The 18,885-nt window shown below is 37.3% G+C and overlaps 2 protein-coding genes across 2 annotated transcripts in view; one reads left to right on the top strand and one right to left on the bottom strand.

The window, feature by feature from the left end:
* Window positions 1-18,885, top strand: part of LOC126213203 (uncharacterized) — a 143,033-nt gene that overhangs the window by 9,430 nt on the left and 114,718 nt on the right. The gene's annotated exons all lie outside the window — the stretch shown is intronic.
* Window positions 4,553-9,202, bottom strand: LOC126212618 (uncharacterized). The gene is made up of 4 exons (XM_049940047.1): window positions 9,151-9,202; window positions 7,763-8,047; window positions 7,112-7,435; window positions 4,553-6,276 (listed from the first exon to the last, which is right to left on the bottom strand). The coding sequence occupies exons 1-4, from the start codon at window positions 9,200-9,202 to the stop codon at window positions 4,553-4,555; spliced, it is 2,385 nt and encodes a 794-aa protein (XP_049796004.1).

The raw sequence follows: 18,885 nt of genomic DNA, 5'->3' as shown, positions 1-18,885 counted from the left end.
GGGGCTACTGCTTTGATATGAGCTAGAAGTCCTGTTTTTTTGCCAGCCATTGACTTTGCTCCATCCGTCAGCAAGCCTACACATTTTTTCCAGGTGTCATCATGTTCATTGAGATAATTATTTATTGCAGTAAAAATATTGCCTGCTGTTGTATGCAGTAGTTCGCATGAAAAAAGAAAATCTTCAAAAACTTGGCCCTCCCATAAGAATCATGCGAAAACCAACATTATGGCTTTTTTCAATATGTCTGTGCTTTCATACAAATGTAGAGCATACATGTCACTCATACAAAGTCTAGCCAGCAATGTTTCTTCCACGTTAACTGCCATATCAGTAATTTGTCTTTGAACAGTATGATTTGAGAGTGTGACAGTTCCTGTTATCTTAGCAGCTGCATCACCTAACATTCTCTTGCAAAGTATTATTGCTGATGGCAGTATAAGTTCCTCAGCAATTGTGTGGTTTTTCCCACATTTAGCAACAAGCTGAGCCACCTCGTAAGACGCAAGGGTTGCATTTTCATTTATATTTGCACCACAGTGTTTGGTAATTGTTTTACGAGATATTTTCAACTCTCTTAATTTATTTTTGAAAAAAATCTAATGACTTACTTTTGTACTCTGCGTGCTTTGTTTCAAGATGGCACCAGAGATTTGCTGGTTTCATACATTCATTCGAAAGGCTTTCATAGCAAATTACACATTGAGGTTTAGGGTGAGGTCAAGTGAAAGTAAAACCGATTTCCCAGTAATCAGAGTTATATTTTGTAATTTTTCCAGTAAGCTTAACAATGATCTTGGAAGGGTTAGGTTCAAGGGACGCCGACAATTTAGGTTCAATGGACACTGACAACTTCGGTTCGAGAGTCACTCACTTACTTGCTTGAACATCAGATGCATTATCTTCCTCTTCATCTGTAGACTTTTCTCGTTTTAATGAACCACTTTTTAACCAACGGTCCATTTTTAACTATGCAAACCATAGCTTCCACGAAAAACAATGTCAGTAGACAGGCAGTGGAACAGAAAAAGGAAGTAAGGCTGAAATGCTTTCAGCAGAATACTAGATCAAATCAGGCATTATATAATGAAAAGAGAATAGAGGCAGCAAGGGTATGCAGGAGGAGAAAAAGGGAAGCCATGAAGAGAGAAGAGATGGAAGAGCAGTACAAAAGGAATGAAAGTAGAAAATCCTACAAAAAAGGAACTCGAGAACATAGACCAAAAATAACAGCTTGTAAGGACAAAGAGGGAAATTTGCTGACAGATAAACAAGATGTTTTGGATAGATGGAGAGAATAATACAAGGGAATTTTGGAGGTCAATCCTACCAGGAATGGGCAGCCACTCTATTATACCGTAGATCCAGAAATAGAGGAACCAACATTAGAGGAAGTACGGAAGGTAGTGCATTGTTTAAAAATTATAAAGCACCAGGAACCAATGAAATGATTGCAGAACTGTTAAAAATGGGGGAACTGGTCTTCATAAGCGAATCCACAAACTTATTAAGTTGAAATGGAATCAGAAAAGAATGCCCGAAGAATGGACCTTAGGTGTAATCCAACCAATACATAAGAAGGGAGACAAGACCTGCTGTTCAAATTACCGTGGAATTACCTTGCTGAATGTAACCTATCAGATCTTCTCTAGTATTATCTACAACAGGTTAGTACCATATTCAAAAGATATTTTGGGGGAGTATCAGTATGGATTTCAGGCTAATAGATCAACAACAGACCAGATATTTGTGTTTAGGTAAATACATATGAGTATAACATTGAGCTTCATAACCCCTGTGTAGACTTCAAGCAGGCCTTTGATAGTCTAGATGGAGCACAAATGTTAAATGATTTGCTGCTACATGGTATACCATCGAAGTATGTCTCACTTATTCAAGCAATATTGGCTGGTTCCAAGGCTGCAGTGCGAGTGGATGAACTGACCAATTGGTTTAGGATTAGTAAAGGTGTCAGACAAGGGGATGCACTCTCTACAATGCTTTTCAATCTGACTTGAAGCAGCCACACGGAAGCTTCAGATATCTGGTTACATAGGCACAAAGTCGACTCAGATATATGCTTATGCCAATGATCTAACAATTATTAGTAGAAGAAAGGTATCACTAGAGAGGACAATATGTGAGATGAAAGAAGCGACAGGACCTAGAGGCCTTTCTGTAAATGAAATCAAGACTAAGTACATGAATTTCACCAGGAAGGAAAATAATAACTTGGATAGATTATTAGCAGACGGTTTCAATTTTGAACATGTGCAGAACTTTGACTATTTGGGCTGATTAGATCATATAAGTCTCTTGAATGAGAACTGTCTTCCAGTGTTTTTATACTATCACCTACTACTATTATTTAAGGGAATTCTCTGGTATCCTTTTCTAGTAGTACATGCAGTTACTTGAGAAAATGTCTTACCTGACAACTTGGAGATCAGTACTGCCCTAGTATTAAGCTCTTCTTCCTTTCTCTGTATAGCCACTGCTTCAAGACAATTTCTGGATGTTCCTGTCTGTCCACAAAGTGGTATCCTTTACCTTTCTGTTTAAATATATAGCAACTCTGCCTCCCTTATGTCCCTGTCCACTGAAACATTGCAAGTCTCTTGTATCCAAAAATGTGGCTGGAATATTTACATTGTTTTGTGTATTATAAAAGCTATGTCTTGGTTTGTCTCAATCTTTGACATCAATGCCATCTGGTGCAAGTTAAAAACAATACAATCCTCAAGTCTGCTGTCTTCAGTCCGACATGAAGCTCCCAGATTATATCTTCTGTTCCAAATGTTGCCTACCGGCAATTGCGTACGAGACTGTGTGTTTTTCTTGTATTGCTAACTCATATGAACCTGCCTAAGCATGTTGTAGGTACTTGTACCCAGTATGTATTTTCATTCCTGATGTTACTTTTGCCTCATAATTATTATGTATTAGCTTTCATAATTTGTCTTTATTGTAAATTTGCCACAATTATCTGATGACTCAAAACCCATAAAGTTTTTAGCAATTAAAGCATTTCCATGGAAAGTGTGAATGGTCACATACCTTACAAATAGAAGAACGTTGTACATCTTGATTACATTTTCTTCCAGTCCACTTTCACACAATCTCTGGTGTCTCAGAATCAATTATTATTTCTATTGCTCTCAATATCCTATCAACGTAGTGTCCATTTTGAAGTAAAATTCTTACATTTGAAACATATGTTGAGAAATATGTGTAGTTAAAAAAAGGAAGAAAGTGACCACCATAGCAAATTCCACTTTCACTCTGAAAAATGTTCTAAAACTGCAATAACAGGAATGAGGTGTTCTCATCAGTGAAGTGTGAACAAAAAACAGGTGAAACATCTTTACTGTAAGTACAGTTACTGCAGCTCAGACACATTTATTGTCTATTAAAAAAAAGCCATTGACAACTTGTAAAGAATATTCAGTGAAAGAAAGTGCACAATTAATATCTGTGAAAATAGGATTACCTTCATGCAGTAATGATGAAATTTTTCTCTACATTAATGTAAAGTCTCTTAAAGGCCAACTTATAACAACTGCTGTACTGACTAGAAAGAATCAGTTACAGCATCTTTTGTACCAATGAAAATTGGGCAAATGACACCAAAATAGTTTAAAGTTTTCCTCTTTGCTATCTCTACTGGTTGGTAAATTCTGCCAACCAAGCATTGCACAGTATCAATCTACATAAAAACTATTCTGAAAGATGAATCTCAAAAGGTACTGAAGACAAGTAAAGGTATATAAATCTAAAAATATAATTGCTACATGTAAAGCACATGAGACTACAAACTAAAAATAATTCTAAAGCAGCTTGGAATGATACTGAAAAGGAAATGATTAATTGTAGTAAAGAAAATAGTGTCCCACTTGTCTTTACAATTCTCAGTATTCTGTAAATCATACTAACCGCACCACCCTGCTCAGTAATTGCACCTTGTTTCCTCAGACTGAACACTGTGTGAAATTCTTTACCACCAATTTCCTTGGTCAATTACTGTAGGAATGCACATACAAAAATTTTCAGGAAGTTGCTACATTCAGAGCCTTTAAATAAATATAAGGGAGCATCAGATACTTAGCTTAAGTGCACTGAATTTTATTCTGTTTAACTCTTAGTAATGAACCAAATTGAAATGTGATTCAGAAGTGAAAAATATCTTTTTAATTTTTATGCAATGTATTGTTAAAACAGACTTCAGTACATCATGTGATGAGGAGCTTCAAATTCATGCCACACAAGCTCTGCAGACGTCAATTTTCTACTCTGGTTACACAGCAATTCATTTTAATGTAATCAAGTAGTATTTCAAATAAAGGTTTTAATTGCACATGCAAATAAAAGGATAAAGGTATCAATTGAAAAAGAACACTGCAAACGTTTTTATTTTCTTTATTAATATCACTTGGGTTTCCACATCACCAACAGGGGTACCAAGCACAATGCGTTACTCTTTGTTTTACATGGCGAGTTTCCCCAGTAGGCCTACAAACCATGGAATGTACAGAAGCACATACACAGCTAAAACTTAGTACCGACAGTAATTATGGTCAGAATCTACGTGAACATTTAATATTTCACTTTCAGGCTGCCTCAGTGCTGAAACAATATTTTCTTTTTCAGCAAGAGTTGGTTTCTTCAAACTGCCCTTTGGCTGTTTGTTACATTTACCATGTCTTCGTTGCACTTTTACCTTCTCGTTGCTGGGGGGTCGTGAAGCTTCCCTGCAGTCTGATTGAAAAAGTGACAGCGAATGAGCTGCATCCTTCTGTAGTGACTTCAGGATTTCTGTGGACACTTTACCTGAACTGACACGGTTAATCAAAATTTGATATGTGGACACTAGTTCTCGGGCCAGATATGTGTTCTCGTGATCATCAGTATTTGTTTGCAGTGAACACAAAATGGCAGAAGTCTCTTCTGTCACCGTTGCTTCACTTGGTGTAAATGTGGCACTTGAATGTAATGCATACGTCATTGACACTGCATGAATGTGCTTGCATATGTTCAAATGAATTAAACTGTCCGCACAAGAGCAACTGAAAGCATGTATACATATATTACATTTGGAGCACTTCAACTTGCACTCCAATTTACATTCAATGTTATTTAAAATCACAGTATGTGTTACACCACAATGTGTTTGGGATTTCACATGAAACTTTGTACCATCAGTATTGACTGTAATGTCATTCTCCTTAATACTACATGAAGCTTTATGTCGAGCCTCAATAAGATTTATTCTATATGAATGGCCACCCTTATACAATTTAACCATTCGAGCACACAGTTTGTCACGCACCAATTTCATCAACACAACAAGTAGTCTGTCAAGTCTATTGTTTGTTTTTCCCTCTAAATAACAATATTTTAAAACTCTATGCATTGCTTCAAGGTGCATATTTGTATTTATACCCAGATTGCGACGGTGACAGTATGCCCACTGCTGAGGCCGGAATAAGTAATTTGACGAGAAATATACACCAAAGTCCCTTGTACCTTCATCTGCTTGAAGCTGCCCGATGAACGATTCCAGCAGCTCATTAAAATTGTCTATGTCCACTTCTTCAAGCAATGTACGAAGAGCTTTGTACACAAGCGCTTTCTTTTCTTCATTGCCATGGACTTTCTTCAAATTATTCAGCCAGCTGTGGTCTATGTGCCAAGCACACAGTAGATTATTTTCTGCAGGTCCCATGACTCGTGACCATGCACTACGGAAAGTATTAGTGTCGTCGGACATGAATACAGATGTTTTTATAATGCCAGCTCTCTCTTTCACAGCACTAAAGAAATGAGTCATTATGGAAGTAGTCTCCCGATTTGAAACACAGAATGCTACAGGCATACCTGAACCAAAATCGTCTACCACTAACAATGTGGTCACCAACAGTTTGTAAACATTTGTACAATGTGTGGAGTCTACACATACAATATTTTGTACAAATCTCTGTAATAACTGCTTCTGGTAGTCAGTCATTAACACTATCACCGAGTCAGTCCTATCAAAATCTTCCCTGGCCTCGCCTTCTTTCTTATAGAGGAGAACACAGTCTTTCATTTTCTCCAACCACATACCAACACTGACTTCATCAATGTTATGCTGTTGATCATCACCAATGGCGAAGTCTCTCTTAATGTTATGAAGGTCATGTCGAGTCAGGAGATGCAGCCTCTCCACTCCGCTGGAATGAACTGAGTCCCGCACATCATCCAGAATTCTCTGGAAAGTGACCCCCTCAGCAATTTTACCTGCAACATTTTAAAATTACTCCAACTACAAAGAGGCCAATTCTGAGTATGTATATGAAAACACTATTCAGAAAGGACACTGTAGTTAACCACCCCCAATAAAATAAATTCAAGCAATATAACACTTGCTAAGTACTTATAAACTAGATAGTTTAATAAATGGCTTAACAGTATATTCAGTGTACCCTTCCAACAGTACTGAAGATGCTATTAAAACACTGGGAATGGGAGAATAAACAGGCCTGATTAAAGCACCAGTTGCAATGTGATATTTCCCAGTTTCAGCTACCAAGGCTATTTTCAAATGGTTACGAGGTCTACAAGTACATGGTTAACATGCTGGACAAGAAACAATAAATGTACTGCCTTTAGTCTATTAGATGCATTAATGATCTATTCTTAAATAGACTACTATGATGCAAGCAATAACACAGGGCAACAAGTATTTCAGAACTTATTTCCACACTTGTATTACTTTAATGCATTACACCTGCTCTCACACACACCTAAGTACATGGCATTAAAGTCACCAATATTGTGGTCAATATGGATCACAACATCTGGTCTTTTACAACTGCTTTCAAGCTAACATCACAAATTGTATTCATATGAACTGCCAATCGATATATTCACACCTTTTACTCCAGATCACATATCCATAACAATATTAATTTCTCAGCAGTAAAAAAACAATGCTCCTTCACTGCAAAAATAATAACAGTCAACTACATATAACTACCAGCAAGTCTGACAATGGATTCTGAAACTTTCACATCATATTTACTTGGGGATCACTGAAAGGCCAGCAAAATTCTACAATTAAGGTAATACTCACCAGCGATGGCTTCTCTATCAGAACCACTGAGATGCAGAAAAGCAATGTTCTGCTCGTGGCCGAAATGTGTTCTGTAGTAAATGACACTACAGATTCCACTTTCTTCTTCGTGAAGCTCTATGGCAGCAACGCAATGGTTTCCCATCTTGCAAGTGCCCTGGGACTTACACAACCTTTTGCCACCTGACTTCGAAGAAAATGTGCCACTTCTGTGGCATACAAAGGTGGTTTTTGCAGTGCCATCCTTTAAACGCTTAGTGCCATAACTAGAGACAAAACTACTTTTTGTTTTTCTCTCCTCCTCAGACTTCCACTTCATAAAGTCTAAAACAAAAGCATCGATGAAAGACAATTGCATTCAGATTCAATAAGTGCAAAGTACACAGCAGGAGTAAAAAAAAACGTGCACTGTTAAGATACCCTCACGAGTTACTGGTGTGATTTTAATCATTTAAATCTGCAATAATTTAACTTATACTTAATGTAGCAGACAGTAAGTTTACAGTTAATGTGAAATCCGTCTTTTCACGCTTTCAAATAAGCACATGTTCTATTGACCAACAAAAACAAGATCTAATGGCGACGGGTCAGGCAAGTATGTAATAATAATGGACGATATTAATTTAAGTAGGCAGTGTACACTTTACTTACCGTCCTTCGTTTGAAATTCACTAATTTCTTTTACCATCTCAACCATGTGCTCCTGCTCCACATGTAGGCGCAACTTAGCCAAGAAATTGCATTTAAAGCTACAGTCACTTTTTGAGCACTTTATCGTACCTTCTTCACCTGGCTGAATTTTATGCACATTTCTCAAATGAGCATTCAAATGCTTCCTTGCTGAATATTCTCTATCACATACATAACAAGCAACAGAACCAGCCATTCCAACGAAATAACTCACTCTCACAAGGTGCAAGGATATTCGCTCATCAACTGTGAATACGAGAATGAATAAGTGTGTAGCAAAGATGTTGCATTCGCCCAGATGTCACCTATGCTTCTGATTGGCTACTGTATATGACGTCATGAATTTAACTGTCAGCCAATCAGCATCGCGACCAGCGGGTCGCGAGACGCAAGTGTCGCAAGACTCTTGTCGAGACGCAAGTAAATAACAGCCGCCATCTTAATTTCAAGGTTTCCGAAGTTGTTGACCTATTCTGTGTTTCCGTATTGAAGCCTGCAATTTTGCGTATTACGAAAGTAATGATCCACCGTATTAAAGATCTCTCCAAACAGTGCCATTTTTAATTCGGTCTTTCATTTGTGCATGAGGAAGCTAGAATTATTGAGTGATTACTGATAGATAAATTGTAGTTGCACATTCTACAAATGATTAAATTAATGCAGTGCTGGCGTTATATTCATATTCTCGTACTGCCACCTTCAGAGATCTTAAAAACAAAACACTTGCCAAGTGGTTTTCCGAAACGAAGTAACGAGGTTTCTAGTAACAGTATAATTCCAGTCTGTATCCCTTAATAAAAGAGATCGAATATATTACAATGTCTTATAGTGTATTTGTACGAAACATAACTCCAATATCTGTAATTGAGTAACATTAACATTAAAGATCTCACACAACTTCACATTTTAAAAAACCAAGCCGTATTACGTTGGTTGTATTGATAGAGAACGGTATTATTGTTTTACGTGACAGTTTGTCATATAATTTCCGAACACAGATTGTATATGCGAGATTACTGCGTTATTAATAGATGAACCCCAGGCACATGTAACACAAACAAATACGATGTTTGATAAACCAACAAGAATAACGTTTACGTTTACATCTCCTTAGATCATCTGCATGATGCCAGGTATGACAGCTTGAAACAAGCAAGAAAAACAGAGTTTTACGTTACAGGACTGATAAGAATCGTACATATTTTTGGATACACATTATCAACATAATTTTCCCAGTTGTATCACCACACCCAAATACTTAAATATAACTACTTTTCTGTTGTATGTCTGTGTTCGCTGAATTGGGACTGCAAGTACATTGTGTGTGCACCAATTATGAACAAACTTACTACTGAAATACTGGTTTGCATTTTCTATGTTCAGAGCAAGTTTTTTCTCCATGTCATTGTAAGTGCTATCACTAGCTACAAAATATGTGTTATCTGGATTACAGAAGCGTCCGATTCCACTCGTCTGCTTTGACTCTCACTAATATGGTGGAAACGGCCATTCTCAATATCTCCAATATAGCGCCTATAACATCATTACATAAACACAAAAATAGATATAAAACCAACAAACACATCTATCTCCAAAAATATAATCAAACTAACGAGACGAGTGCGGGAAATTGAGGGTTTATGGGTGGGAACAAACTAAATATAAACACATACAGGCACACACCACGACCCAAACCACACAAAACGACTACATAAAAACACCACAAAATCACAAATTCCGGTACACTCACAATATCGACAGGCATCGGTTGCTTCCCTTCACCTACATAGCTCAACCGCAATTGTCGATGTTACTTAAAATCCGTCTTTATTGCAATTTTTTTTATTACTGACTTTTTTATCACTGATTGCTGTTATCCCATAAGACATTATGTCTGTTTTTGCAATTGTCGATACCACAAAATAAAAACCAACTACTCCAAAAATTATAATCACACCGCAACTATTAATACCACAAAACCAACACAAGAAACAACGGGAATCGCACACTTTCCTTGACCTATATAGGTCAACAGCAGCTTACGATACCAAAACAGCTATGACGACACATTGGAATCGGACACTTCGCTTGACCTATATAAGTCAACAGCTCACAATAGCAAAACTCACATAGCTATGATGACAAATTGGAATCGGACACTTCCCATGATCTATATGGCTCAAATACAACAGACGATACCAAAAAAATTGGAATTGAGTTCTTCCCCTAAGATACATAAATCAACCACGAGTGCCAATACCAAAACATCAACTACCAACACATGCAGTAAATAACACCAACCGAAGAACATATAAAAACTCCACCAAACATCATAACACGTGAACAATAGACCCAAAACAATGACTATTTACCCCAAAAAAGTTCCGGCACTACACACTAGGTCAGCCATCCCAATCTCTCTCTCTCTCTCTCTCTCACAAAAAAAAAAAAAAAAAACCCACAAGCAAAATCAACTCCCAACTCACCTACAACCTACCAATGCTCCTCACCCAACCTTCACCCTCCCCCAAAAAACAAAAACCCACCAACAGTCCCTGGTCTGAGAAGCCAGAACTCTGGATAATCACATATTCAGCTTGCATACGCCACATTTCACTATCTCCACCACAAGCCCAAAAAGTTGCAGAATCTTAATAAAGGACAATATGTCGTCCCCCATTTTAGGCCGCAGACGCACACTATTAAACCTAGAAGTCATATCCATACCTAACAATAGAAGCCACAAATAATCATAAACACAACAGAAACTTAATTCTTAACTCACTGAAATCAATTTTCGTTCTTCTATAGAAGTCACGACTGATAAAAGCACACTTCTAGCACCGAGTCCCAAATGAACCCAGTGTACACCACATGACATGCGGACCATACACACACCACCAACCGCAACAAGACAGCATCTACAAACAAAACACACTCATAAACTAAACTCTGCACCATAATACATCACACACCACAACACCTTTACGTCATGGGCCACAGCTGACGGGTGGGATTGGCCACCTCCATTGACCCATGTCATCAGCATATATAATGACATTTGTACCCTTTATTGTACTCATATCGTTTATATAGAGAATGAAAAGCAGTTGACCCAATACTGTGTTGGCTTTGAGGCTCAGGGATTCTTCCCTACACTTGTTTATGAGAAACGTCAGTGGCTCGACTGGAAACTCTGAACAATAATTAACTGCTCTTGTACATATGCCATCGGGCCCTATAGCATTTTTTTCTTTATTTTCATTTTGCAGATTATTTTTTATATTTACAGATCACTTGTGAGAAACAGAAATAAACACTGTTACATTTACAATGCTTAAAGAAATATATTATTCTTTTTGTTTTGTTTTGTGGGATTTTGTCATATGAGATTGTCTACCACAGTTACAATTGTGTTCATAGAAAATGGAATCGATGAAATGTGGGTCCAAAAATTCATTTCCTTCTTTTTTTTGGGTATTATGTTTTCATTATTGTTGGCACGTATTTCTTTTCTGTCTGTGCTAATCAAAGCCCAGACAGTCTTTGCCATATTAAGTGGGTAATTGATTTCTTGAAGAACATTGTCTTTATTTCCTTTAGTGGTAATCTCTCTCTCTCTCTCTCTCTGTTCGTGCAGTCTTCATTACTGGTTTGATTTTTAATATTTTTTGTGCCTCTCAGATGGATGTTTCAGGTCCCCTCCTACCCATGGAATGACTGGTGTGATCCATTTCTTTCTCATTATATTTTTGCTTTTCTTACAGCATGCAATATTTTTGCAGTAGCTTAGAGATGAATAGAAAGTTTCTCAATGTTTATCCATGGATTTTCTATAACCATGTTACTGTTATGCTATATTCTGGACTGTACTAAACTGGTAAATCAGAAGTGTATAAAGAATTGTATGGTAGAGATAAGTGTAAGTATAAGCAGGCAATCAATGAAGCAAAGAAACTACATGATATACTAAACATTGAAAAGTAAAAAAAATAAAAAAATAAATAAAATAATAACAGAAAAAAATGCAAAGAAGTCGGAAGTGAAATTAACTCTATTGTCTACCCTAACCAAAAAGATGATATTGCCATAACCCCAGACAAATGTAAGAAATTTTGTATCCAATCCATTGAAGAAATTGTTGTTGTGGTCTTCAGTCCAGAGACTGGTTTGATGCAGCTCTTCCTGATACTCTATCCTGTGCAAACTTCTTCATGTCCAAGTAACTACAGCAACCTACATCCTTCTGAATCTGCTCAGTGTATTCATGCCTTGGTCTCTCTCTGATTTTTACCCTCCACGCTGTCCTCCAATACGAAATTGGTGATCCCTTGATGCCTCAGAACATGTTCTACAAACCAATCCATTCTTCCAGTCAAGTTGTGCCACAAATTCCTCTTTCCCCCAATTCTATTCAGTACCTCCTGATTAGTTACATGATCTATGCAACTAATCTTCAGCATTCTTCTGTAGCACCACTTTTTGAAACTTTGTATTCTCATCTTGTCTAAACTATTTATCGTCCATGTTTCACATCCATACATGACTGCACTCCATACAAATACTTTCAGGAAAGACTTCATGACACTTAAACCTATACTCAATGTTAACAAATTTCTCTTCTTCAGAAACGTTTTCCTTGCTATAGCCAGTCTACATTTTATATTCTATCTACTTCAACCATCATCATTTATTTTGCTCCCCAAATAGCAAAACTCATCTACTACTTTAAGTGTCTATTTCCTAATCCAATTCCCTCAGCATCACCTGATTTAATTAGACTACATTCCATTATCCTCATTTTGCTATTGTAGATGTTCATCTTATATCCTCCATTCAAGACACTGTCCATTCAGTTCAATAGCTCTTCCAAGTCCTTTGCTGTCTCTGATAGAATTATAATGTCAACAGCATATGTCAAAGTTTTTATTTCTTCTCCATTGATTTTAATACCTACTCCAAATCTTACTGCTTGCTCAATATACAGATTTAGTAACATTGGGGAGAGGTTACAACCCTGTCTCACTCCCTTCCCAACCACTGCTTCCCTTTCATGTCCCTCGACTCTTATAACTACCATCTGGTTTCTGTACAAATTGTAAATAGCCTTTTGCTCCCTGTATTTTACCCCTGCCACCTTCAGAATTTGAAAGAGAGTATTCCAGTCAACATTGTCAAATGCTTTCTCTAAGTCTACCAATGCTAGAAACATAGTTTATCTTTCCTTAATCTAACTTCTAAGATAAGTCGTAGGCTCAGTATTGCCTCATGTGTTCCTTCATTTCTACGGAATCCAAACTGATCTCCCCCAAGGCTGGGTTCTTCCAGTTTTGCCATTCATCTGTAAATATTTCGTGTGAGTATTTTAGAGCCATGACTTATTAAACTGTTAGTTCAGTAATTGTCACACGTGTCAACACCTGCTTTCTTTGGGATTGGAATTACTATATTCTTCCTGAAATCTGAGGGTATTTCGTCTGTCTCGTACATCTTGCTCACCAGATGGTAGAGTTTTGTCCTGGCTGGCTCTTCCTAGGCTACCAGTAGTCCTAATGGAATGTTGTCTACTTCTGGGGCCTTTCACTGCTGTGTCAAATTCTTCACGCAGTATCATATCTCCCTTTCATTTTCATCTATATCCTCTTCCATTTCCATAATATTGCCCACAAGTACATCACCCTAGTATAGACCCTCTATATGCCCCTTCCACCTTTCTGCTTTCCCTTCTTTGCTTAGCTCTGGTTTTCTATCTGAGCACTTGATAATCATACAGGTCGTTCTCTTTTATCCAAAGGTCTCTCCAATTTTCCTGTAGGCAGTATCTGTCTTATCCCTGGTGATATAAGCCTCTACATCCTTACATTTGTCCTCTAGCCATCTATGCGTAGCCATTTTACACTTCCTGTCAATCTCATTTTTGAGACGTTTGTATTCCTGCTTCATTTACCGCATTTTTATATTTTCTCCTTTCATCAATTAAATTCAGTATCTTTTCTGTTACCCAAGGATTTCTACTAGCCCTTGTTTTTTTACCTACTTGATCCTCTGCTGCCTTCAGTATTTCATCTCTCAAACCCACCCATTCTTCTTCTACCATATTTCTTTCACCCATTCTTGTCAATTGTTCCCTAATGCTTTCTCGGAAACTCTCTACAACCTCAGGTTGTTTCAGTTTATCCAGGTCCCACCTTCTTACATTCCCACCTTTTTGCAGTTTCTTCAGTTTTAGTCTACAGTTCATGACCAAGAAGTTGTCGTCAGAGTCCACATTTGTCCCTGTAAATGTCTTACAATGTAAAACCTGACTCCTAAATCTCTGTCTTACCACTGTATAACATATCTGAAATCTTCCAGTGTCTTGACGCCTCTCCCACATATACAACCTTCTTTCATGGTTCTTAAACCAATTGTTAGCTATGATTAAGCTATGCTCCATGCATAATTCTACCGGGCAGCTTCCTCTCTCATTCCTTACCCCCATTCCATATTTACCTACTACTTTTCTTTCTCTTTATTTTCCTACTATCAAATTCCAGTCCCCCATGACTATAAAATTTTCAGCTCCCTTCACTATGTGAATAATTTTTTTAACAACATACATTTCTTCAATCTCTTCGTCATCTGTGGAGCTAGTTGGCATATAAACTTGTAATACTGTGGTAGGCCTGGGCTTCATGTCTACCTTGGCTACAATAATGCGTTCACTATGCTATTCGTAGTAGCTTATCTGTGCTCCTGTTTTTTATTCATTATTAAACCTACTCCTGCATTACCCCTGCTTGATTTTCTATTTATAATGCTGTGTTCACCTGACCAGAAGTCTTGTTTCCCGCTGCTACGGAACCTCACCAATTCCACTATATCTAGCTTTAACCTGACCATTTCCCTTTTTAAATTTTCTAACCTACCTGCCAATTTGACATTCCAAGCTCCAACCCATAGAACGCTAGTTTTCTTGAAGAAATTAGTAGTTAATAAACGACCTCCCGAAAGTGCAGTTAGTATCAGCGACAACTGCTTTGAAAAGCCCTTCCAAAGCACTTTCACAGGAGTGTGTCCAAGTACGATCCTGAAAATATGTAAAAATTTCAAACCTTCAGCTAGTGTTGATTACTATGATTTGTCATGTAATTTGTTTAAAGATGCTATTGACTGTGTAATTTATCCTTTAACTTATTGTGTAAATAAATCTCTAGATGAAAATAAGTTCAATGAGAAACTAAAAATTTCTAGAGTTGTGCCCATATATAAAAAAGTTGAAAAGAACTGTCCCACTAGCTATAGGCTCATATCCATAACTCCTTTTTTTTCTAAAATTTTTAAACAATAATGTATAAAAAAGTTAGTGTTTATTTGGACAAATCAATGATAAACAGTTTGGGTTCAGGGAAGGTAAATGTACAACTGACTCAGTGAATTCACAAGTAAAATTTGTCCTAGTTGTGTTCGAGGCTTGGGACTATGCTCCGGCTGTTTTGTGACCTGAGCAGAGCTTTTGATTGTGTAGAGCAGGGCTTCCCAACAAAATTTTCTCAAGGACCCCCTCATCGAACATGATTGGTACCTTGTCATATCACAGTATCAAGTACCTAGAAAGCCAAATTAAGAGTCTTTTTATAAGTTTTCTATTTTTAGTACTTAGAAAAAACATTGACATATTCATTATTGAAAAAATATTGAGCTTAAAACTTTTTCAATTTAGCCATCATCGTTATTGTTAAATTTTTGATTATTGCTCAAAATCTTTGCCTTCAAATCTGGGTGTTTAGCATAACAAAGTCCTTAAAAAAATTGAATATGAACTGAAAATGACAGGAAAAAATTTAAACTGAGTGTATTGGTCTTTCAAGTGTACTACACTTGAGATTGCATTGAGTAGACATGTGTGAAAAATAAGAAAACACTAATTTCATACAAGGTATTATTTATTTGAAAAAATACAGTTACAACAGAGTACTCCATCAGTATACAATTAGTTTTAATTTTCAGTTCTTAATGATGTGAGTTCAATCTGACCTCTGAGTCCATTATTTCTGAAATATTAGGTTCCAAACTTGAAACTTTCACTCTGAAATCCGAACGCACGTCGAGCCGATTCCTATATTTTGTTTTTCATGAACCACATGGAAGAAAATGCTTGCTCACACCAATATGTGGTGGCAAATGGAAGGATCTTTTTCATTGCCTTATCTCCAAGTTTCTTGTAGTCCTTGCGTGCTGTTGCCCAGAAGTCTGTAATTTTATCACCAATGAAAATGTTTATCATCATACCACAGCTGGACAGATCCACAAGTTGATCTTGCTCTTCTTCAGTGAGGCCTTAGATTTTGTCTATTTCTTCACAGCTGAAGGGATTTTGAATCTATCCGTCGTCAGGGTCAGGGTCAGGTTCAGGGAAATACTCTCTAAAAATGGTGGCTAGGCTGCGTAGATGCTCGGGTACATTGATCTTGATCTGGTCAGGCAAACTCTCCTCTGATGACTCCAAGAATTGTTTTAAAGTAGAAAAGTTAGTTAGTGACTCGTTTTCTATCCTTGACGCCCAGATCTGATGCTTTTTGACCATAGCACTAATCTTATCCTCAACTTTGAACATGTCTACATTTTTCCTTGGATTGCAGATGTCGAGTTTTAATGTAGTTGATGATTTGAACTACTTCGTTAAGTATCTTTTGCAAAGGTTCAGACAATCTTTTGGCTACTAAGCCTTCACGATGGATACAACAGTAAGTCCATTTCACCTCAGGGGCTACTGCTTTGATATGAGCTAGAAGTACTGTTTTTTTGCCAGCCATTGACTTTGCTCCATCCGTCAGCAAGCCTACACATTTTTTCCAGGTGTCATCATGTTCATTGAGATAATTATTTAATGCAGTAAAAATATTGCCTGCAGTTGTATGCAGTAGTTCGCATGAAAAAAGAAAATCTTCAAAAACTTGGCCCTCCCATAAGAATCATGCGAAAACCAACATTATGGCTTTTTTCAATATGTCTGTGCTTTCATACAAATGTAGAGCATACATGTCACTCATACAAAGTCTAGCCAGCAATGTTTCTTCCACGTTAACTGCCATATCAGTAATTTGTCTTTGAACAGTATTATTTGAGAGTGGGACAGTTCCTGTTATCTTAGCAGCAGCATCACCTAACATTCTCTTGCAAAGTATTATTGCTGATGGCAGTATAAGTTCCTCAGCAATTGTGTGGTTTTTCCCACATTTAGCAACAAGCTGAGCCACCTCGTAAGACGCAAGGGTTGCATTTTCATTTATATTTGCACCACAGTGTTTGGTAATTGTTTTACGAGATATTTTCAACTCTCTTAATTTATTTTTGAAAAAAATCTAATGACTTACTTTTGTACTCTGCGTGCTTTGTTTCAAGATGGCACCAGAGATTTGCTGGTTTCATACATTCATTCGAAAGGCTTTCATAGCAAATTACACATTGAGGTTTAGGGTGAGGTCAAGTGAAAGTAAAACCGATTTCCCAGTAATCAGAGTTATATTTTGTAATTTTTCCAGTAAGCTTAACAATGATCTTGGAAGGGTTAGGTTCAAGGGACGCCGACAATTTAGGTTCAATGGACACTGACAACTTCGGTTCGAGAGTCACTCACTTACTTGCTTGAACATCAGATGCATTATCTTCCTCTTCATCTGTAGACTTTTCTCGTTTTAATGAACCACTTTTTAACCAACGGTCCATTTTTAACTATGCGAACCATAGCTTCCACGAAAAACAATGTCAGTAGACAGGCAGTGGAACAGAAAAAGGAAGTAAGGCTGAAATGCTTTCAGCAGAATACTAGATCAAATCAGGCATTATATAATGAAAAGAGAATAGAGGCAGCAAGGGTATGCAGGAGGAGAAAAAGGGAAGCCATGAAGAGAGAAGAGCAGTACAAAAGGAATGAAAGCAGAAAATACAACAAAAAAGGAACTCGAGAACATAGACCAAAAATAACAGCTTGTAAGGACAAAGAGGGAAATTTGCTGACAGATAAACAAGATGTTTTGGATAGATGGAGAGAATAATACAAGGGAATTTTGGAGGTCAATCCTACCAGGAATGGGCAGCCACTCTATTATACCGTAGATCCAGAAATAGAGGAACCAACATTAGAGGAAGTACGGAAGGTAGTGCATTGTTTAAAAAATTATAAAGCACCAGGAACCAATGAAATAATTGCAGAACTGTTAAAAATGGGGGAACTGGTCTTCATAAGCGAATCCACAAACTTATTAAGTTGAAATGGAATCTGAAAAGAATGCCCGAAGAATGGACCTTAGGTGTAATCCAACCAATACATAAGAAGGGAGACAAGACCTGCTGTTCAAATTACCGTGGAATTACCTTGCTGAATGTAACCTATCAGATCTTCTCTAGTATTATCTACAACAGGTTAGTACCATATTCAAAAGATATTTTGGGGGAGTATCAGTATGGATTTCAGGCTAATAGATCAACAACAGACCAGATATTTGTGTTTAGGTAAATACATATGAGTATAACATTGAGTTTCATAACCTCTGTGTAGACTTCAAGCAGGCCTTTGATAGTCTAGATGGAGCACAAATGTTAAATGATTTGCTGCTACATGGTATACCATCGAAGTATGTCTCACTTATTCAAGCAATGTTGGCTGGTTCCAATGCTGCAGTGCGAGTGGATGGAGAACTGACCAATTGGTTTAGGATTAGTAAAGGTGTCAGACAAGGGGATGCACTCTCTACAATGCTTTTCAATCTGACTTGAAGCAGCCACGCGGAAGCTTCAGATATCTGGTTACATAGGCACAAAGTCGACTCAGATATGTGCTTATGCCAATGATCTAACAATTATTAGTAGAAGAAAGGTATCACTAGAGAGGACAATATGTGAGATGAAAGAAGCGACAGGACCTAGAGGCCTTTCTGTAAATGAAATCAAGACTAAGTACATGAATTTCACCAGGAAGGAGAATAATAACTTGGATAGATTATTAGCAGACGGTTTCAATTTTGAACATGTGCAGAACTTTGACTATTTGGGCTGATTAGATCATATAAGTCTCTTGAATGAGAACTGTCTTCCAGTGTTTT

Source organism: Schistocerca nitens, chromosome 11 (genome assembly GCF_023898315.1).
Source record: "Schistocerca nitens isolate TAMUIC-IGC-003100 chromosome 11, iqSchNite1.1, whole genome shotgun sequence".
NCBI lineage: Eukaryota > Metazoa > Arthropoda > Insecta > Orthoptera > Acrididae > Schistocerca > Schistocerca nitens.
Note: the sequence above shows the minus strand (reverse complement) of the source record. Positions and strands in the feature narration are given on the sequence as shown.

What these genes read in the sequence shown, in the direction of transcription:
- LOC126212618 (XM_049940047.1), bottom strand. Translation starts at nt 9,202, where the DNA reads ATGGAGAAAAAACTTGCTCTGAACATAGAAAATGCAAACCAGTATTTC. An exon ending in TGAATTTCAAACGAAGGACG is followed by an intron (nt 7,436 to 7,762) that starts GTAAGTAAAGTG and finishes CTTTTGTTTTAG; the next exon opens with ACTTTATGAAGTGGAAGTCT. An exon ending in TGATAGAGAAGCCATCGCTG is followed by an intron (nt 6,277 to 7,111) that starts GTGAGTATTACC and finishes AAAATGTTGCAG; the next exon opens with GTAAAATTGCTGAGGGGGTC.